Here is a 22,477-nt window from a genome sequence, read left to right as displayed (position 1 = left end):
AGATGCCATGATCTTAGTTTTCTGAATGTTGAGTTTTAAGCCAGGTTTTCCACTCTCCTCTTTCACTTTCATCAAGAGGCTCTTTAGTTCTTCTTCACTTTCTGCCATAAGGGTGGTGTCATCTGCATATCTGTGGTTATTGATATTTCTCCCAGCAATCTTGATTCCAGCTTGTGCTTCATCCAGTCCAGCATTTCTCATAATGTACTCTGTATATAAGTTAAATAAGCAGGGTGACAATATACAGACTTGACATACTCCTTTCCCAATTTGGAACCAGTCTATTGTTCCATGTCCGGTTCTAACTGTTGTTTCTTGACCTGCATACAGATTTCTCAAGAGGCAGTCCAGGTGGCCTGGTATTCCCATCCCTTTCAGAATTTGCCACAGTTTATTGTGATCCACACAGTCAAAGGCTTTGGCATAGTCAATAAAGCAGAAGTAGATGTTTTTCTGAAATTCTCTTGCTTTTTTGATGATCCAACAGATGTTGGCAATTTGATCTCTGGTTCCTCTGCCTTTTCTAAATCCAGCTTGAACATCTGGAAGTTCACAGTTCACATACTGTTGAAGCCTGGCTTGGATAATTTTGAGCATTACTTTGCTAGCATGTGAGATGAGCCAAATTGCTCATTTTCTGATGTTCCTTTTCTCTCTTCCACTTAATTTGCAACTCATGTTGCTGGAGACTTTTAACATTATCACATCCTAAAGTGGAAGTGAAAGTGTCAATCTCTCAGTTGTGTCCAACTCTTTGCAACCCTATGGATTGTAGTCTGCCAGGCTTCTCTGTCCATGGAATTCTAGGTTGCCATTTCCATCTCCAGGGGATGTTCTGAACCCAGGGACTGAATCAGGGTCTCCTGCATTGCAGGCAGATTCTCCACCATCTGAGTCACCAGGAAAGGATGACTGGAAAGGGACCATTCCCAGAGGCTGGTAGCTCAGTTGGTAAAGAATCCACCTGCAGTGCAGGAGACTCCAGTTTGATTCCTAGGTTCAGAAGTTTCCCTGGAGAAGGGATATGCTACCCACTCCAGTATTCTTGGGCTTCTCTCATGGCTCAGCTGGTTAGGAATCCACTTGCAATGCGGGAGACCTGGGTTTGATCCCTGGGTTGGGAAGATCTCCTGGAGAAGGGAAAGGCTACCCACTCCAGTATTCTGGCCTGGAGAATTCCATGGACTGTATAGTCCGTGGGGTCGCAAAGAGTCGGACATGACTGTGTGGCTTTCACTTTCGGCCTTCCGAATGGAGAAGGAAATGACAACCAATTCCAGTCTTCTTGCCTGGGAAATCCCATGGACAGAGCCACCCGGCAGACTACAGTCCATGGGGTCACAAAGATCGGACACGACTGAATGACTAACACACACGTCACCTTCCTAAGGAACTCTTCCTGGGGTGCTCTGGCCTGGGTCCCTACAGGCTCCCCTTGCTTCGCCTCCTTTAAGCTCCTTCCTGCTTCAACATCCCCACACAGGCGATACGCTCAGCTGGACTGCTGTTCGTCCTCTTCTTTGGCACCTTGGAGAAGCCTTCCTTTCCACTCCCTCAGTAGCTACCCTGCCTGTCATCAGTCTTTGTTATTGAACCCTGTTCCTTTTCTTCATCACAAGTAGACCAGTTTGTAGTTATAGATTTATATACACTTTAATGAGCAGAGGCTGTGGTACGGTATTTGCACACCTAGTGGAGGGTGTGGCTTATTCAATGTAATTGATAATATTTTTTGAGTAAATGAATGAATGAACAACCTTTCAAACTCTTGTGCTTTCAGTTAATTCTTTCATTTAGTCCTTCTGTTTAGGACTTAATTTTTTTCTAGTTCTTTCTAATTATTCCCCTCCTGACCTTTGACTTTTCTGAAGATTATGTTCTGCTTGGCATAATACTGGCTCTGTCACTGATGCACAATAAGTAGTTTTTGATTTCTGGATGGATCACCTATAAGATGTGAATTTTAACTCCCCACCCCCATTGCTGGGAAAGATTGAGGGCAGGAAGAGAAGGGGGTAACAGAGAATGAAATGGTTGGGTAGCATCAACGACTCAATGAGCATGAATCTGAGCAAACTCTGGGAGATAGTGAAGTACAGGGAAGCCTGGTGTGCTGCAATTCATGGGGTCACAAAGGATCGGACATGACTGGGCAACTGAACAACCACAAAAACCCCCACTCTGAGATTATGCTGTAAAAGGATTTTTTTCTCTTGAATTGAACCATCCAGACTGGCTGGAGCCCTTGAGGATGGTGAGAGCTTCCCCATTTCTTTGTCTTTGCCCTTTAAAGTACAAGATGTCCTGGAAGAGGTTCTTGTCTTGTACATATTCTACAAAGAGAAGAACTAGAACTGCTGGATAGGCTGTGGAGGGGCCATTCTTCTCGCTATTCTTTCTAGCTATGAACATAGAGGACATGTTTTTGGAATAAAACACACCAGCATCCTTTTCAGAATGGTAACTGTAAGGAATCTTAAGTGTGAACATTCTGATCAAAGTTATCTCCAGTTTTAACAGTCCTTGTTTTTAATAGTGATTGTCTGTTGCTGTTGTTTTAGAAACTCAGTATGATTCCAGTTTTTAGGAAAAAAAGACACTCTCTATACCATCATTGGAAACAGGATAAAACCTAACTGGTTTTTTGTTCATGAAGAGAGAAACAGAAAGAAATTGTCATAACATGACATGAACTGTAGAATGAATAAAACCGAGGCTGGCTCATATTAGTAATGCAATTGGATTCACCCAACAACTCAATGGAATGATCAATATAGTTAGAAACTTGGGAGCCTGTAAACTGGGCAACGTTAACTGCTCAGCTAATTCAAACATTCTCAACCAGGGACAGTTTTGCCCATAGGAGACATCTGGCAATGTCTGGAGCCAGTATTTCCTGGAGAAGGAAATGGCACCCCATTCCATTATTCTTGCCTTGAAATCCCAAGGACAGAGGAGCCTGGCAGTCCACTGGATCATAGAAAAAGCTAGAGAATTCTAGAAAAACATCCACTTCATTGACCACGCTAAAGCCTTTGACTGTGTGGATCACAAGAAACTGTGAAAAATTCTTCAAGAGATGGGAATACCAGACCACCTTACCTGCCTCATGAGAAATCTGCATGCAGGTCAAGAAGCAACAGTTAGAACTGGACATGAAACAATGGACTGGTTCCAAATAGGAAAAGGAGTACATCAAGGCTGTATATTGTCACATTGCTTATTACCTTATATGTAGAGTACATCATGCGAAATGCAGGGCTGGAGGAAGCACAAGCTGGAATCAGGATTTCTGGGAGAAATATCAATAACCAGATGACATTACCAGATACGCAGATGACATTATCCTTAGGGCAAAAAGTGAAGAGGAATTAAACAGTCTCTTGATGAAAGTGAAAGAGGAGAGTGAAAAAGTTGGATTAAAACTCAACATTCAAAAAATGCCAAAGATCATGGCATCACAGTCTCATCACCTTATAGCAAATTGATGGGGACACAATGGAAACAGTGACAGACTTTATTTTTTTGGGCTCCAAAATCACTGCAGATGGTGACTGCAGCCATGAAATTAAAAAAGACACTTGCTCTTTAGAAGAAAAGCTATGACAAGCCTAGACAGCATATTACAAAGCAGACATATTACTTTGCCAACAAAGGTCCATCTGGTTAAAGCAATAATTTGGATGGATGTGAGAGTTGGACCATAAAGAAAGCTGAGAACCAAAAAATTAATGCTTTTGAGCTGTGGTGCTGAAAAAGACTTTTGAGAGTTCCTTGGATGGCAAGGAGATCAAACCAGTCCATCCTAAAAGAAATCAACTCTGAATATTCATGGGAAGGAATGATGCTGAAACTGAAGCTCCAATACTTTGGCCACCTGATGTAAAGAGCTGACTCATTGGAAAAGACCCTGATGCTGGACAGATTAAGGGCAGGAGGAGAAGAGGGCAACAGAGGATGAGATGGTTGGATGGCATCACTGACTCAATGGAGATGAGTTTGAGCAAACTCTAGGAGATAGTGAAGGGTAGGGAAGCCTGACGTGCTGCAATCCATGGGGTTGCAAAGAGTCAGACACGACTGAGTGACTGAACAACAACAAGGAGATGTTATTAGTTGCCACAACGTGGAGTGGGAAGGTTGCTACTGGCATCACATGGGTAGAGGCAGGGATGCTGCTAAACATCTAACAATGCAGAAGGCAGTCCTCACCACAAAAAAATCTCAACCCCAAATGTCACGTGTGCCAAGGTTGAGAAACCCTGAAACAACCAGTCAGCCAAAAAAGTATGAGCTTTCAATATTCCCAAAGTTTCTGTTGTAAGAATAGCAAATAACGATTAGAATGATTATCATTTAATAAATACCTGTGACATGCCAGGTGCTTTATATTCTGGGCTACTGAGTGTCTCAGTCAGGATCTGACCCTGGGTTTGTTTGTGGCCAACATCTCTCCTCTTCCTCCTGAGCTTTCTGATGTATGTTCATTTTCTCTGTACATGGTGGTATCCACCCTCTGCTTCTTGTGTTTTAGATAGGTCAGATTATGTATTCAACGGGCTTCCCAGGTGGTGCTATTGGTAAAGAATCTGCCTGCTAATGCAGGAGACATAAGAGACTCAGGTTCAATCCCTGGGTCTTGAAGATCCCCTGGAGTAGGGCCTGGCTACCCACTCCACTATTCTCACCTGGCGATTCCCCTGGACAGAGGAGCCTGATGGACTACAGTCCACGGGGTCACAAAGACTCGAACATGACTGAAGGGACTTGGCGTACACACACATGTGTTTAATGAATATTAGGTAGTGTGCTCAGAGGAGAAAGCCATTAGGCAAGAAGAGACCGGTGTGTCACCATGGGTGTGAGGCTGAGGCATCCAGACAAACCGGCCTCAGATCCGTAACTCACTCAATGAGCCACATGCCTACGTAGGATGACAGCACAGAGCCTGGCCCTGCTTGTTTTACTGTTCAGTTGCTCAGTCGTGTCTGACTCTTTGTGACTCCATGGACTAAGGCATGCCAGACTTCCATGTCCTTCACTATCTCCCAGCTTTTGCTCAGACTCATGTCCATTGAGTCGGTGATGCCATCCAACCATCTCATCCTCTGTCGCCCCCTTCTCCTCCCACCTTCAATCTTTCCCAGCATCAGGGTCTTTTCCAATGAGTCAGTTTTTTGCATCAGGTGGCCAAAGTATAGGAGTTTTGGCTTTAACTTCAGTCCTTCCAATGAATATTCAGGACTGATTTCCTTTAGAATGAACTGGTTTGATCTCCTTGCAGTCCAAGGGACTCTCAAGAGTCTTCTCCAGCACCACAATTTGAAAGCATTGTAGAGTATGTAGATCCAAAACCACAGATGCTGACTGATTAGCTACCTTTCTGCTAGTAGAGCTGCATTCAGTTTTTAGTGTAAACATACCTTGTTTCTCTTCGGTCCCAATTATAGTTGGAATCTAAAACCAAATATACTGTAAAATGTTATTGATGACCTCTTATTGATCAAATCTAAAGTGTTTTTCTCAGGTCTTAGTTCCTGAAAAATAGTCACATGTATTTGATGTAGAAGATTATTCATTTTCTGTATTTCATGTAGTGATTGTTAATGGTTGAGAAAATTAAAGTGTGTGGAGGGGAAAAATTTGCCTACCAAATTAATCATCACTCAGGATCAATATGAAAATTCTAGGCGTGGTCTGCTTGATTGAATCAGCAGATTTTTGAGCCCACAAACTGTGCCTGTCACTTCTTCAGAAGCCTAAGAGTCTGTGGCATTGATAGCATCGTCTTAAAACCCCCTCTGTCTTACGTGCCTTTAAACCTTCCTAGCTCTTCTACTTCCCCAGTTCCTGCCTCTTCTGCCTCCTTCTTCCCTGAATTTTCTGTTAGGGACCTTCTCCAAGTAAACTGATCTTCACAGCTTCATCTCTTTTCCTCTATAATTCTGCTCCAGACTTCTCAGCTAAGGCCCTTGTGCCTTAGTTCCTCTTGCTCAGAGGACAGGAAGCCCTACAACATCTTTCTCAAACCAGTTCTCCCTCTCAGTTCTTCTTCCATCTGTGGTCCATCCATTGGATTAACTGGTTTATAAATCTTCCAAGAATGATCCATTCTTTCTATGGCCCAGCCACAAAATCCTAGGTAACTTGATTGCTTTGTTCTTTCCCCCAGGATAGCTGTCCAGTCAATGAAAAGAATAAAATGTTGCTTCAAAGATTTGGTTATCTTCCCTGTATTTGGCATCTTCAAAGATTCGGTATCTTTCTTCCTTTCTATCTCCTTTGCCCAACCTCACATGTCATTGTTTTCTGCAGCTATTTCCCCGATGGGTTTCCTATCTCCAGGGCTATTGGAGTGTTGCTTGAAATAATAGCAAATGTGTGTTCAGCACGTACGTGCATTGTGCTATTTTATATTTACTACTTTATTCAGTCCCTGCAACCACCTCGTGAGGTTTGATGCTATTTCCCTCATCTTGAAAAAGAAGAAACTGAGGTTTAGCAAGGTTAGGTGAGTTGCCCAAGTATCTGCAGATAGAGTGGTGGAACTGATTCACCAATCCATCTCGGTTTCATTCCAGTGGATACTTATAACTATTAAATTCTGCTGTCTCTCAGGATATAGTGATATCGAATCGTGGGCAATTAATACATTTTAGTTTCCTTCCTACTTTCCCTCCTTTTTCTATACATCATTCTCCCTCAGCCTATGTTAGTCACTCAGTCATGTCTGACTCTTTGTGTCCCCATGGACTGTAGCCCACCAGGCTCCTCTGTCCATGGGATTCTCCAGGCAAGAATACTGGAGTGCGTTGCCAGTCCCTTCTCCAGAGGATCTTCCTGACCCAGGGATCGAACCCAGGTCTCTTGCATTGCAGGCAGATTTTTTACCATCTGAACCACCAGGGAAGCTTGATTTGAGGAAGCCCCAGCCTATGCTAAATCCATACAATGCCAGTGGCGCTGAGCTCCAGAACCCTTCACGGCTCTCCTTTCTCCTGCGTGTACTCAGTCCTCTCCAGTTTTTCCAAGTATCTTCAGTGCTTTCCTGCTCTGTGGCGGCATATTTTGTTATATTAAATAAATAAATCCTTGAAGTGCTGGTTAGCTGCTGTTTCTTTTGTGTGTTATCAAGTACTAGGGTATCAAATTCTAAATGTGATAGGTATTTGGTAAATAATTGTTATATATTATTGCACCTTGATGCTTTTGAACTGTAGTGTTGGAGAAGACTCTTGAGAATCCCTTGGACTGTAAGATCAAACCCATCAATCCTAAAGGAAATCAGTCCGGAATATTCATTGGAAGGACTGATGCTAAACTCCAATACTTTGGCCACCTGATGTGAAGAACTGAGTCATTGGAAAAGACCCTGATGCTGGGAAAGATTGAAGGTGGGAGGAGAAGGGGATGACAGAGGATGAGATGGCTGGATGGCATCACCGACTCAATGGACATGAGTCTGAGTAAACTCCAGGAGTTAGTGATGGACAGGGAAGCCTGGCGTGCTGCGGTCCATGGGGGCCACAAAGAGTCAGACACAACTTAGTGACTGAACAACAACAAATCTTGAGAGCAGAGGTTCCTGAACATCAGGGGTGTATCAGGAGAATAGACTGGAGTCAGAAGGGCACACAACCCACGAGGATTGAGTGGAGGGGTAAAACTGCTAGTGGACTGGTTAGTTAATTGCCACAGGCTAGGCAGGAATCCCTGAAAGAATCTTGGTCTAGGGAGGAGCACAAGGTGAGAGGTTTGGAATGCCCTGACTCTAAAGTCTTCCTCAGAAGCCGGCCTCTCCTGTGCTGAGCTGCAGAGCCAGCTCCTGGAAGCTAGGGAGAAATGTTACAAGATGTGAGTGGGTTCAGGGTCCCCAGACCAAGGCTCCAGAGATGTGTAATTGGATACTACAGGAGCTTGAGGAGTGTTAACTCAGTGTAGCCTGATTTAAGACGTGAGGCGGAATCGGCAACCTTTTTTCCAGAGTTCCTTTCTTTGCTTCCACTTCTAGAGGGGTTATGACCACCAGTTGTAGGCTCTCGGTTGTAGAATCTGCTTTGGCCTTTCTGCTTGTCAACGGAGCCCATCGTAGCGGCCGGTCGCCCGATCCCAGTGCGTGATAGAAGCCCTGGAGACCAGGGCAATGCATAGAGAAAACTCTGGCTACTTTTCATCTGAAAATGCTTCTTAAGAAGAAAAAAAAGAATCCTACAGAGACCTCATCTGGACTTTTGAGGGCAGATCGGGAAAACGATTTCGGCCGGAGTTGGCCTGGTGGGGAGGAAGAGAAAGTCGCAGGAAGGAGACGGAATCGGGAGAGGCCGTCGCCCTCCTCACTCCGAGGCGGACACTCGAGCTGGAGCCCCGGGCGGTTGCAGCCGGCGGTCTCCGGGGCCCGGGGAGGGGCGGCGAGCGGGTGCAGGCGGGCTCTAGGGCCCAGCGGCCGGGCGCCCGGCGGGGGTGGAGTGTAGGGTTACGCCGACCAGCCCGGACCACCCTCCCCGGGCGGCGGCGCGGGCGCGCGGGGCGCTCTAGGACCCAGAGGCGGCGCTGGGGTTTGGGGCTGGAGGGGAAGCCCCGGGCTGGTCTCCGCTTCCCGTGTGAATGGGGGCGATCGCCGGGCGCCGCTTCCGCAGGCTGCCCCCACGTCGTGCCCAGCGCGCTGCCCGGCGGCCGCCGTCCCCAGCCGCGGAGCTGAGCTGGCCATGATCGCCTCATGTGGAAGGCAAAGTTGCGCCGGGGAACTTGTGAGTCTGCGGTGAGAGGTAACCAGTCCCCGCTCGGGGTGCGGGGAGGGGCGCCCCCAAGTCTCCAGCGCCGAGGACCCTGCCGATCGATGCTTCCCGCCCCCAACCACTCCGGACCGGGGCGAGGGGGTGGGGGCTCCTTTCCGGGGGTGCTCCGGGCTGAGGACGGCCCGGCTCCGGAGCGACTTGGGCAGCTTGTTTTTTGGCGCCGGGGACCGAGAGTGCCCGCCACCGGAATCTTGATCTCCCTTACCCAGATTACTTTAAAAAAAAAAAAAAATCAGAACTCCGTTTCCGCGCCACTCTGCAGGCCCCAGACTGGGAGTCGTTTGGCTGTCGCGGCCCGGGACCCGGGGTGCAGGGGCGCCCGAGCCGTGGGGCGGGCCTTTAACGGAGGGGCGCTGCCATATGGCCGCGCTCCGCGCGACCCGCCCGCGCGCGGGTCCCCAGCGGCCGAGGGAAGCGGCGGAGGGAAGGGGTGGCCGGCGGCCGCTTCCCGGCGCGCGAGACAAAGGCGCGCACGCCCGCCCGCCGGACGCGCGGGACCTTCCTGCGGCCCCAAACTCTCGGCCCTGGCGGGTGGGGGCGGCGAAGGGACGCCCCAGCCTCGGATCTTGTTCTCCGATTGTTCCTTCTTTGTTCTCCGCGGACAAGTTTCCTTGGCCGAAACTGGGGAGTTAGAATCCTTTCTCTCCCTTGTTGTTACTGTTGCTTCAAAAGCATCTGTTTTCGGGGTGGGGGAAACATTAAACTTTCCAAGTGGCACTGGCCTTTCTTGGAATGGGACTTCCGTGGCAGGAGGGAGATTGGCACTTCGGTTGATGACAGCTGGGCAGAGCCGGGCCCCCGCGCGGGGCCAGGGGCCGGACGTGCCCCGTGGGCAGCCGGGCTGGAGGGCCGGGCGGCCGAACCGACGAGCTGCTGGCGCGCACCCACCTCCAGGGCCCCCGCCGCGGCGACCTTTCCAGGTTTCCCGCTTAGGAGCACGGGCTGAGAACCCGGCTGGCAGCCCGCAGCTCCCGCTCCTCGCCACGCCCTGCCCTCTAGTATCTTGATTGGTGGCTGTAAAGACTTTACATTTTTTGTTCCAGGGGTTTTGCATCTTTGACTTCGGTGTTGGTTTACTGTCCCCAGGTGGCACGTGCTTTGGAAAATGCCCGGCTGGTGTGTGGAGCACCTGGACTGGGGCTTCAGTAGACATGGTCCTGATGATGGGCCGGCCTCGGAGACTTGGCGGTTGGGACCGAACACTTTTTACTCTCGGTCCCTCAGTTCCTAGTTCCTTTGCCCTGTCCTGGTGGAGTGTGGACATGGTTGCCCGTTTCCTTCCTCCGAGGCGTGTTAGGAGGATCGAGTTTTTGTTCCACCCCTGGGTTGGGAAGATCCCCTGGAGAAGGAAATGGCAACCCACTCTAGTATTCTGGCCTGAAAAATCTCAAGGGCAGAGGAGCTTGGCGGGCTACAGTCCAAAGGGTCGGAAGGAGTCACTGACTCAACGACTAAACACACACACCCCCACCCACAACAGGCCCTGGCGGTAGGGAGTCAGGAGGGCCCGTTATGATCCCCAACGATGCTCTGGACCACCCCAAACAATAAGGGTACTTGCTATAAGCAAATGCAACCAGAATAGAGGGCTTATTCATAGCTCCTATTCCAAAAAAAAGTCCTTCCTTTTCGGGAAGTGAAAAGTCTGGACTTGAAATGCTGAATAGTCATTCCTCTCTCTGCTTCCAAAACTGGCCAGTGTGTCCCTGCTAGACTGACTTAAGATTTCCCCTGACTGCCCACCTCTCCTGGACCCCGCAGCTCTCCTTGGACATCTAACCCATGGTAGGGGTTGGGGTCTCTCTAGATGGCAAGTTCTTGAAGCATCTAGACCAGTGTGATGTTTATCTCCCAGGACTGTGCTCTGATCATTTACTATAATGCTTTTTATGGAAGCAATGTGGCACAGTACTTCACACATTTTGAGCTGTTCTGCAGGGGAGCAGAGGATTGGAAACCACTGATTTGATCAAAATAAAAAGGAGTAGGGCATAGAGAAGACTTTAGAGCCACCTGCCTCTACTCCCTGGTGGGGTGTGGGCGAACGCTTAGTTTTTGGATGGATATACTTTGCTTTTGTGAGATACGTTTTTTCAAGATAAATGAGGAAACCCTTGTGAACTCTGTAAGTAGGATAGGATGAGAGAAGGCGCTCTTTAAAAAAATTTTTTTATTTTGACTTAGATGGGGAGGCAGTCTTAGTTGTGGCACTGGGATACAGTTCCCTGAGTGGGGATGGACTCGGGTCCCGGGTTTTGAGATCAGGAAGTCTTAGCCACTCTAGCACCAGGGAAGTCCTGAGAAGGTGCTGTTAACTCCACTTCCCTCTCCCTTCTTTTTAAAATGTGCACAAGTCTTGGTGTTTTGCTTCAGTGCAGATGGTGGAGGGTGAAGAATACTAATGTACAGAAGGACATGTGGAGATCAAAGCACTTAAAAATACATCTTTTCATGGAAGCTAATGGAGGACTTTCAGTTTAAATGAGATTTTTAAGTGCTGTCCTTAAGAAAAGCACAGGAATGCAGAAATGTGAGTGATTTTTATGGGAAGGCACTCTGCTGATTAGACTTGAGAGTGTCTGCCCTTGACTGGTTTGTCTGGAAGGCTTCTGTACTCTGCTTTTTTTTTTTTTGATGTCTACCCCTGTGGAGGAGTGTGGACCCAGTGCCTGGGGGAAAACATGGCCGAACTAACTGAAATTAGATGGCAGTCTGGCTGGTGAGAGTTTTGTGGAAAAGTACAGCCCATGGGTACCAGTGCTGTGTTTCTTAGTAATTTGTGAAAATGCTTTGAAAATGATAAAATATTGTGACATAAAGCTTTTCAAAGGAAAAAAAAATAATGACTTAGGAAAGGAGGGGATTGCTAGTGAAAATTGTAAAAATCTGATTTTCCAGGCCAGTAAAGGAAAAAGGAAGTAGCTTTGTAAGACCTGTTAATAGTCCTGATAAGCAAAATTCTCACAAAGTAGCATTCTCCTGTCCGGCTCCCCTCCCCACAACTGCTGACCGCTTCCAAGTATCTGTCTGCATTTTAAATGCATATGGAAGCTTAGATCAGTAAATTCTCTAGTGTTTTGAATAATTTTTCTCCTCCTAGTTTTTCATTAATTTTGGTAGGTTCTTATGTCCCAGAATTCACTAGGCAGTGGAATACTTGAAAAGCAAGGGGTAGCTTGGAGGTCATGGAAGAGGACATATTTAATTATAAGGTTTGTTGGAAATAGTCTGGGGTTGTTGAGGTTTTTATTTGTTTCCTTAGCAAAAAAATTTTTTTAAATTCATTTTGTTGGTTTGTTTTGTCTTGGAAGGAAGGCAGAATTTAAATCTTGGCCATCGTGGGTAGAGCCGCACAGGGCATTTTCTGAAAGGGAGCCTCGCCTGGGCTTGTGTGTTGGCACCGCTTTCAGTTCTCCTCTGACTTGTGGGCCCTTGGCCTCCATGGTTGTGAAACTTTAGGGTCTATTCAGGCCAGGCTGTTAGGACCAGACTCCTGGGCTCCCGAAGTGGGTCACACATCAGGCATCTTTCCTCCCTTTATTGGGGGATGGGGGAGTAGCTCCAACATGTTAGGAAATGTATCCCCTGTAAGCCTCTGGAGAATTGGGTTTAACTTAAAAAAAAAAAAAAAAATCAAGCCAGTGGTCTCACTTTGTGTGTTTAAGTCTGTATTTGGGACTTCACTGGCCAGTCATGCAGCCATGTACACTTCGTTTTTTGTTTGTTTTAAGTAAAACGCCTGTAGTTCCCATGTTTGTTTGTTTAACTTTTAGTTTTGAAATGATTGTAGCCTTATGGGAAGTTGCAAAAATCGTAGAGAGGTCCCGTGTTCACTTCACCCAGTTTTCCCCCATTGGTAACATCTCACGTAACCAGAGCAGAGCAGGGGAACCAGTAAAATAAACGTTGGTCCAATCCAAACCATATTTAGACTTCACCAGTTTTCACCACTTCACCAAATGCGGACATGTCGGGGTGGGGGAGGTGGGGGTGTGTGTGTGTATCCTTCCTATGTGTGGATTCCTGTAGCCACTTGGGCAGTCAGAATACGGAGCTGTTCCGTCACCTCCGAGCTCTTTGCGCCACGCCTTTGTAGTCACGCCTCCATTAGCCCCGCCCCATCTCTTAACCCTGGTAACTACTCAACCCCTTCGCCATCTGTAATTTTGAGAATGTTACATACATAGCATTCTGCGGTATGTGGTCTTTGGTGATTAGCATTTTCACTCAGCATCACACCCTTGAGATCCACCCAAACCGTTGCATCATCACTAGTTCATTCCTTTGTATTGCTGAGTAGTGTTCTCTGGTGTTGATATACCACAGTTTGTTTAAGCATTTACCCACCAAAAGACACCCAGGTTGTTTTCAGTTTTTGGCTGCTACAGTTGAGGTTGCTGTGAACATTCATGTACAGGTTTTGATGAGGACAGAGTTTTCATTTCTCTAAGACAAATGCCTTGGATTGCAATTGCTGGGTTTTGGATGGTAAGCGTATGTTTAGTATTTTTCTTTTTTAAAGAAATCGTCCGACTTTCCCAGAGTGGCTATACTATTTCACATTCCCACCAGCAGTGTGTGAGAGGTGCAGTTGTTCTGCATCCACACCACCATTTGCTTATTATTTTAGTGCCCCAGTAAATGTTCTAGTCTCATCATGCTTTTGATTTGCATTCTCTAATGGCTGATGGTGTTGGACCATCATGTGCTTATTTGTCATCTGTGTGTCCTTTATGGTGAAATGTCTGCTCCTGTCTTGCCCATGTTCTAAGTGTATTTTTTTTTTTTTTTTTGCTACTGAGCTTTGAGAATTCTGCATATAGTCCAGATATGAGTCCTTTGTCAGATATGTGGCTTGTGTGTGTATTTTTTTCCAACATGTAGCCTGTCTTTTTGAACTTTTAACGAGATCATTTAGAGGACAAAAGTTTGAAAAATTTTGCTAATATCCAGTTTATTGATTTTTTTTTTGCTTTTATGAACTGTGCTTTTGGTGTCACATCTAAGAACATTTTGCCTAAGTTAATTTCCCAACGATTTTCTGTTTTTTTTTTTAAAGTCGCATAGTTTTATGTCTTCAAATTGCAGTTCCCTTTTACCCTCTTAAGGATGTGTATGTCTTGCTATCCACGTTATCAACTGCATCTTAGGTGTCGATTGTGTATTCAGTGCTCTGGAAGCCCACCGGTGAATCAGACATAGTTCCCACTCTCCCAAGCTCACTGTTGATGCAGTGGTGTGCGGACATTCCCAGGTGTTACTGTCAGAATAGAGAAGAGCGAGGCGTGTGTGAGAACCCAGAGAAGAGAAGGTTCTGGGAGTTCCCACTCTGATCTGGTGGTCAGGGAGGGCTTCCCTGGGCATGTTGCCCCAGCATGGTGAGAAGACAGTGGGTTCTTGCCTTTGGTCTAGTTTTTGAATATATATATATATATATATATATATATATATATTTTAGTTCTACCACTTTATTGCTACCAACCCATCTCCCTCCACCCTTGTGCACACATGCTCAGTCATGTAACCCCATGGACTTCAGCCCGCCAGGCTCCTCTGTCCATGGACTTTTCCAGGCAAGAATACTGGAGTGGGTTGCCATTTCCTTCTAGTTTTTGAATATTTTACTGGCATGAATTCTTCCGTCTAAGTTACCCTGGTTCTTGGGCACGGGCTGAAGGACTCTGGATAAACCGAGTAGTTGAGGACTCTTTTGAACAGCACGTGGCATGCTAGCCTTTAAAAGGAAGTACTTAAAACTAAATAACGTGAAGAGTATGAGTAAGATTAATAGAGTGAAAGCTAGAATATGTGTCAAAGTGAAAAAAGCAGTAGTATTTTGGATTGTTTAGGTCGGATAGATTTGGTTTGCTTCTTGGCCCTGCCACCTCCTAGCTGTGTGATCTCAGCGAATGTGACCAGTGCAGCCTCACAGACAGTGGAGACAGTCATAGTGCTTACCTGGCGGAGGAGGGTGCAGGGGAAATGAAGTGATGCATATATAGTACTTAACACAATGCTGGGCACATTCAGTAAATGCCTATTAGTATTTTAAAATAGCAGGAGACAAATGATTTTCTTTTGTATATGCTCATCTCTTTCTCTGAGAAACTGAAATACCAGTTCTTAATCATCGAAGCTTAAAAAAAGCCATAGAACTTTTTCTTTTCACCCTCGGGAACACAGTTGTGTACTAAATACTATTTATTCTAAAAATTATGTAAGTATAGATGATTTATAATATTGTGTTAATTTATGCTGTACAGCAAAGTGATTTATATATATATATTCTTTCTCATATTTTTTCCATGATGACTTATTACAAGATATTGAATATAATTCCCTGTGCTATACAGTAGGACCTTGCTGTTTGCAAATATTTATTGAGATTAGAAGCTAGGATACTCTGTTCACAATTAAGTATACCCTATGGAATATACCTTTCCCCTACTTGTAAACCAATTTCTTTTTTAGAATTTATTTATGTAAAAAAAATTTTTGACCGCACTCATGGCCGAGCACACAGGCTTAGTTGTCCCCCAGCATGTAGTTAGTTTCCAGACTAGGGATGGAACTCGCGTCCAGATTCTTAACCACTGGGCCAACAGGAAAGCTCCTAAACCAAGATTTTCTGGGTAAAGAACAGTTTCCTCTGTGCCCTGACCACAGGAGGTGTGTGCGGTCCCGAGCTAGATCGGAGCTTGGTGGTGGTGTCACTAAGACACTAAGTCCTATCTGACTTTTGCGACCCCGTGGACTGAATGAAGCCCGCCAGGCTCTTCTGTCCGTGGGATTCTCCAGGCAAGAACACTGGAGTGGGTTGCCATTTCCTTCTCCAGGGGATCTGACCCAGGGATCCCTGGGTCTCCTGCAATGCAGGCAGATTCTTTACTGACTGAGCTATGGTCCTTTATTACCCAAAGTACAGTACATCAGGGCTGATGTCACCAGGACGTGTCTCAAACTCCACTCCCGGCGGCTCCCTTTCCTTTCCCTTGATGACCAGGTTGTTTACTTGACCAGAGGAAATGGCCTGGGTTTCAGATGTAGAATTGTGGCGCAGTGGTTCTCAAATGTGGGTGGACATGGGAATCGTCAGGAGGGCTTGTTTCAAGCCAGACTGCTGGGCCCCACTGGCTGTTTCTGTTTCAACAGGGCTTGGGGAGGGCCTCAGAATTTGCGCTGCAGACAAGTTTCCAGGGGCCACTGCTGGTTCTGGTTCGGGGACCACACTTTGAGAAGCACTATTTTAGGGCATAGCCTCCCCCCCCCCCCCCCCCCCATAAATTAGACCTAGACTGAGGTGCTTTACTCTTTGGAACTGAGTCTGTTCCTGTTTAATAGTTGAGATTAACGTCAGTTTGATTCCTGTGGCTCCTGGCTGATGTGCCCAGTTGTATCCTCTAATCCCTCCTTCACGACTTCCCCCTTCACCACCAGGACTTTTCCATTGTCTTTTGACTTCTCACTCCTTGGAAGACATGTGAGGTTAGGGTACATGTTGACCATGTGCCAGCTATATTGCCTTGGCTAAGTCACTTGTGTAAAATAAATGTGTTACTAATGCTTGTATCCTGGCGTTAGGTGAGGCTTACCTGAGATAATGCATGTGAAAGGACCACATAAGAGGTAAAGCATGATGCAAAATTTATTTTTTATTATTTTGAGCATCCTTGATTTCCCTTTGAAAGAGTATCCTAGGATTTTGGGGCTGGACTAATGCTGAGTTCCACTGCTGCTGGGGGCACCTGGTAAAGATGGCAGGGACGTTGTGGAGTGGCTTCCTACAGTGGACCATTTGGGCTCGGGTCTCTAAGGGCCTTCCGAGTTGTGATGTGTTGGAGGCACATTGTTATATAATTGTCATGACCAGAGAAGAGTTCAGGGCTGGAAAAAAGCTTGAGCAGATGCTGCACTGTTAAGGAAGTTCACTTCCTCACAGTAGAGAAATAGAATTCCATGATTTCCCCGCCCCCCTCCCCCCGCCGCGGCTTAATCTGGCCCCTATTTATTTTTTTTTAAGTTATATATCTCCTCCGGCCACGGTAACCATTAGCCACATGCGGCCTCTCAAATTAATGAGCATTAAATGAAACTAAACCTTCAGTTTAGTTTAGCCACGATTCAAGTGCCCAAGAACCATTTCCAATCATCACAGCAAGTTCCACTGGCCAGTGCTATCCTAGAAGGATACTAACCCTGTTTGTCTGAAGGCAGCCTCACTGGGCTTCATATCCTGGGACCAGGACATGTTTCTGAGTGAAACGTACCACTCCCCCTTGGGGATCTGGTGTGGACTGACTGGGAGAAAATACCACAGGGACACTCCTCTGTCAGCTTGAATCTCACTTCGCCCCTTGGCGATTCTGAGACTCTTCACTTGGAAGGTAGGTCAGTGAGGCATCTGGGCGTGGAGCTTACCAATTTAGCAGGCTGCGGTCAAGGCAGGGCGGGGCGGGGGGTTGGGGAGGGGGGAGCCTACTGTTTCTCCGGGGTATTCCTAGAGGCTTTGATTTGTTTGTGGGGTTCTTCCAGGAATCTGGTCCTTGAGAGAAACAAATGGTAGTGTCAGGGTGGGTTTAGCCCTGAGAAGCCCCTCTCCTGGGGAGGGATTTAGCCCTGAGATGCCCTCTCCTGGGGAGGGATTTAGCCCTGAGATGCCCTCTCCTGGGGAGGGATTTAGCCCTGAGGTGCCCTCTCCTGGGGAGGGATTTAGCCCTGAGATGCCCTCTCCTGGGGAGGGATTTAGCCCCGAGAAGCTCCTCTCCTGGGGAGGGATTTAGCCCCGAGATGCCCTTTCCTGGGGAGGGATTTAGCCCTGAGATGCCCTCTCCTGGGGAGGGATTTAGCCCCGAGAAGCTCCTCTCCTGGGGAGGGATTTAGCCCCGAGATGCCCTCTCCTGGGGAGGGATTTAGCCCCGAGAAGCTCCTCTCCTGGGGAGGGATTTAGCCCCGAGGTGCCCTCTCCTGGGGAGGGATTTAGCCCCGAGGTGCCCTCTCCTGGGGAGGGATTTAGCCCCGAGAAGCTCCTCTCCTGGGGAGGGATTTAGCCCCGAGGTGCCCTCTCCTGGGGAGGGGTTTAGCCCCGAGATGCCCCTCTCCTGGGGAGGGGTTTAGCCCCGAGATGCCCCTCTCCTGGGGAGGGATTTAGCCCTGAGGTGTCCTCTCCTGGGGAGGGATTTAGCCCTGAGGTGCCCTCTCCTGGGGAGGGATTTAGCCCCGAGAAGCTCCTCTCCTGGGGAGGCTGCGCTGTCAGCCTGGCCTCCTCCACCTCCGTCGCACCAGACTGTACCAGCGGGAGGCGGGGGGCTCGCTCATCTGGTTCGGGGCGCCGGTTTGGACTTGCTCGGATGCCATTCCCCACTGCGTCATTCTGGCTGTTGCTGCCTTTGAAGGTGTTCCGTGAACTGTCGGCCTCTCCTTCCTCACCCGCACCCGCTCAGTCACCAGAAGGGCCCCAGAAGTCCCCAGGATCCATCCCCTTCCTTCACGTGCCTGCGCCGCCCTGCTCGCTGGACTCCTGTGACCTGGGCGCGTGTGGGCGCCACGCGATGGGTGTCCCCGCTCTGCTGTCTCGCTCCTCTTCAGATGAACCCGGTCCCCACCCACCCCTCTCAGAACAGGCAGAGCCAGACGGGGATGGCGGGTGTCCTGTCTTCAGGCCCGCCCTGCGTCCTCAGCGTGAGGGGGGCCCACACACGCCCCGCGCCCCGGCACCTCCCTGCCTGCCCCCGGCACCTCCCTGCCAGCGGCCGCTGCTCAGCCCTAAGGGCTGCTCCGGAGCTGAGGCCCGGGCCTGGGGCCCCGGAGCAGGTGTGGGCCCGCCTTGCCCTTCCTCACAGGAGCCGTGCTCTGAGGGGCTCTGAGAACCAGGCTTCTCATGGGTCAGCCTTTCTGATGGGCAGTCTGGGGAAAGGAGAGAATGTCATGTTCTCCCGTGAGACTGTTTCCCGAGGGATGGGCTCCTAGTATCACGGGCCACCAGGTTGTTCATCCTGGTGAGGGGGGACAATTTGGTTGAAAGATGTGAGAGCAATTTGTTCATTCATATGAACTCTTAATTTATAATCAACCCTCATTTTAGGGATGTTAGGTTTGTTTTCAGTGCTTGCTATTACAGGCAGTACTTTAATAGCTTTGTGCCTACCTCTTTGCAAATGTGCTAATATATATCTAATATAAATTCCTAGAATGATAACCATATATGAGTACATTTTGAATTTTAATGGATATTGCCAAGTTACCTTCCAGAGGTTCTATTTTTTTCCCATAAATTCTCAAGTCAGTTTTGTTTAAATTTTACCATCCAATGAACAAAAAAACTGTTACAATTTAAATTTTTATTTATGATGAGTGGCATTTAGCATCTTTGTATACATTTATATAGTATTTATATCTGTTTTCCTGAGAACTTTCTATTTATGTGAAACTTTTGCATATTGATTTGCAAGATCTCCTTATACACTGAAGGATGAGACATTAATTATCAAAGAAAAAGATGTGAGGGCAGACAAGAGGGCCTCTCTGGGGTCTTCTTTGAGGGACGGATCAAGAAGGAGGAAGGATAGAAACAGAGACTAGGAAATGTTCTTTTTCAGAATTATGGAACCTTGTGGATGCAGTAGACATCTGTTTGTGCGTTAAACTCCCTGCAGGACACACCTAACTCCACTCCAGTTTCTGCAAAAAGAAGTGGTCTAATGTTCCTTTCACTAAGAGAGGAAAAGAAAATGTCTTCTGAAATCACAGTAGGCTTAGATGAAGGCACCTGGGAAAGTACTGTAACCAGCAGCACAGTACCGTTTACACAAAACCTTGAAGACAGTGGGGATTGTGAGGGTAAGAAGTTGGAGGTTTGTTAAAGGCAGGGGTCCCCAGCCCCCAGACCACGGACTTATAGTGGTCTGTGGCCTGTTATGAACTGGGTGAGCGGTTGGTGAGCCAGCAAAGCTTCATCTGTGTTTACAGGCGCTCCCCATCCTTTGCATTACCTCTTGAGCTCCGCCTCTGTCAATCAGCTGTGGCATTAGATTCTCAGAGGAGCACGAACCCTACTGTGAACTGCGCATGTGAGGGATGTAGGTTGCCCGTTCCTTCGGAGAATCTAATGTCTGAGAATCTGTGTTGATGAGGCTAGCCCTGGGGAGTGGCTGCCACTGTCTCCCGTCACCTTCAAATGGGACTGTCTAGTTTCAGGGAAACAAGCTCAGGACTCCCCCTGATTCTGCAGTATGGTGAGCTGTATAATTATTTCAGCTGTATAAAGTAATGATAATAGAAGTAAGGTGCACAGTCAATGCCGTGGGTCTGGACTGCGGCAGGGCCTCGTAGAGATGGCTTGTTTCTGTCCACTGTGCTGAGAAGAGGCTGGAGGTGATTGGATGACTTGGGATTGGGTCATCTGGAGACTCCTTCATTCATTAACCTGGCTCCTGGGCTGGGGTGCACTTCAGGTTAGGTCTGCAGACTGGAGCTCCTGCAAGTGGCCTTTCCTCTCGGTATCAAGCTAGTCGGAATTCTTACATGGTGGCTCAGAGCTCCAGCTGTGAGTGTCCCAGCAAACAAGGTAGAAATTGCTCTGCCTTTTATGTTAGTCTGCATCCACTTATCCCAAACTCCCAATCCATCCCTCCACCGGTCGCCTTGGCAACTACAAGTCTGTTCTCTACATCTGACATAGAGAAGTTCATTTAAGTTGAGATAAGTTCATTTGTGTCATACTTTACATTCCACATGTAAATGATATCATATGATACTTGTCTTTCTCTTTCCAATTTTCTTCACTTAGTATGATGATCTCTAGGTCCATCCAACAGCCATGATTCTTGTTCCATTTCCTCATTCTCATAAAAGAAGCCAAAATGTATTGAACATATACTTTGTGCTGGAACAACTGCTTGTAGCCCTTGCCATTGTCTCAGGGAAGCTTTATAACAGCCCCATGTAGTAGGTCCTGTTATCCCCAATTATTAATACCAATGTAATGGCTGACAAGAAGTTAACTCATTTGCTCCAGTTCAGGTAATTTAATATATGGCAGAGCCTGGATTCTCACATTGTTTAAGCATCAATACACATTGTTTAAGAAGCAGATTTGCCAAAATAAAATGAAAAGTGTAGCACATCCTTTCTTTCCATTTAGTGGATATTTTCTCCTTCATCATTTTATTCTTTAAATCTTTCTAATACTCTGGTCTTTTGGCTTGACAGCACCGTTCTCTTTTCCTTTCAGTCATCATTTCTTACATCCTTCCCTTTGTCCAAGGGTTGCCTGACTTCCTGCTGGGCTAGTTATTACAATTTCTTTACTCCCCACCTCTTAAAAGTAATCTCACGGAGCCTTTTTGCCAATCACATATCATTGTTGATTTGTGTTTCTTTTTATAAGAATTCCTCAAGGGTGAGAAAATGCATTCCTGTGCAGGTGTTTTCTAGAGAGGCTGCTCTCTCTCTTCAGATGCATTTCCTTTAATCAGCAGGATTCGTCCATCTGATAGAGTTCAAGCAGGGCTTTGCATCAAAGGGCCTGTGTGTGTCTTCTCTGTAAGTTTCACCAGCTTCTGAGGGCGGTGGGCATCCTTCTTTGCCTAGGCAGGGAGGTACCTCATTTTCAGGTATGACTGGCTTGCAGCCATTTTCATTGTAAAGTTATCCTTAAGTTTCACATCTCTTCCTGGAAGAGGTTATAGAACAGAGTAGTGTTTCTCAAAGTGGTGTCGTGTGGAACACAGAGGGGTTTCTGAGACCTAATAATTATCTTCATAATAACAATAAGACTACTAAGATGTGTGTCTTTTCCACTGTACTGATGTTTGTGCTGATGGTACAGAAGCAACAGTGGGTAAAACTGCAGGCAGATCGATATGAATCAAGGCAGTGGCCTCCGACTGTACTGGAAATCCCACCGCTTCTAACCAACATGATACAGAAAGCCCATTTCACTTAAGAATGTTCTTGTCGAAGGGGTACAAATGATCAGTTCTATCAAGTCTCCAGGCTCAAGCACATCTTTTCAGTGTTGTGTGATCAAGTGGGAAATACACATAAAGTACTTCTGTTGCAAAGGGAAGAAGTGTCCTTGTGGGACAAGCAGTCAAGTCCTGAGTGTAACTAGCAGCTTGTCTCAGGTTTAGTTGAAAGAACAATGGACAAACTATGGTTATTCTGAGTTAGGTATTTGGTAGCTGCTGTTTTCTCAAAAGTGAATAAAGGGAGACATCAAGAAAATCAATGGACAGTATTTGTTACTGCTGGTAAAACTCAGGCTTTCAAGTGCAAATTAGAATTTTGAAAAACTTGCATTTGCCAACCGTGAGCTTGACAGCTACCCAATATATGACTTTTCTGATGATTGTGATCTGTGGTGTATTAACAAATGTGATTTTGTTGGTACTGCTTACTTGAAATATTTCCATGTATGGAAGATTTTGCATTGTTCAATGAACCATTATTTTCCTATGACCAATGTATGATGTTAGCAAATCCTGCATTGATAAAGAAAATTCCAAAGTGAAAGGTGGACTGATAGGTTTTGACATAACAGAATATAGAGAAATATCCAGGAAACATTCACCTGAAATGGCTTTTTAAAAAGCTTATTTTTTTTTTTGAAATGTAGTTGATTTGCAGTGTTGTGTTAGTTTCAGGTACACAGCAAAGTGATTCAGTTCTGTTTATTCTTTTTC

General features: G+C 46.7%; 1 protein-coding gene across 4 annotated transcripts in view; it reads left to right on the top strand.

Moving 5' to 3' along the window:
• Positions 1–22,477, top strand: part of AMOTL1 (angiomotin like 1) — a 207,836-nt gene that overhangs the window by 77,788 nt on the left and 107,571 nt on the right. The window contains exon 1 of one of the 4 annotated variants that reach the window (XM_043482717.1): positions 8,488–8,747. The exons of 1 other annotated variant lie outside the window; for it this stretch is intronic. In XM_043482717.1, the coding sequence (XP_043338652.1) occupies positions 8,717–8,747 (31 nt within the window). In that variant the 5' untranslated portion in view covers positions 8,488–8,716. Of the gene's footprint in view, positions 1–8,487; positions 8,766–17,065; positions 17,180–22,477 lie in introns of those variants that run through there. 2 more of the 4 variants (XM_043482716.1, XM_043482718.1) reach the window with 2 other exon arrangements.

This window comes from Cervus canadensis, chromosome 11 (assembly GCF_019320065.1).
Source record: "Cervus canadensis isolate Bull #8, Minnesota chromosome 11, ASM1932006v1, whole genome shotgun sequence".
NCBI lineage: Eukaryota > Metazoa > Chordata > Mammalia > Artiodactyla > Cervidae > Cervus > Cervus canadensis.
This window is presented reverse-complemented; position numbering and strand designations above follow the sequence as displayed.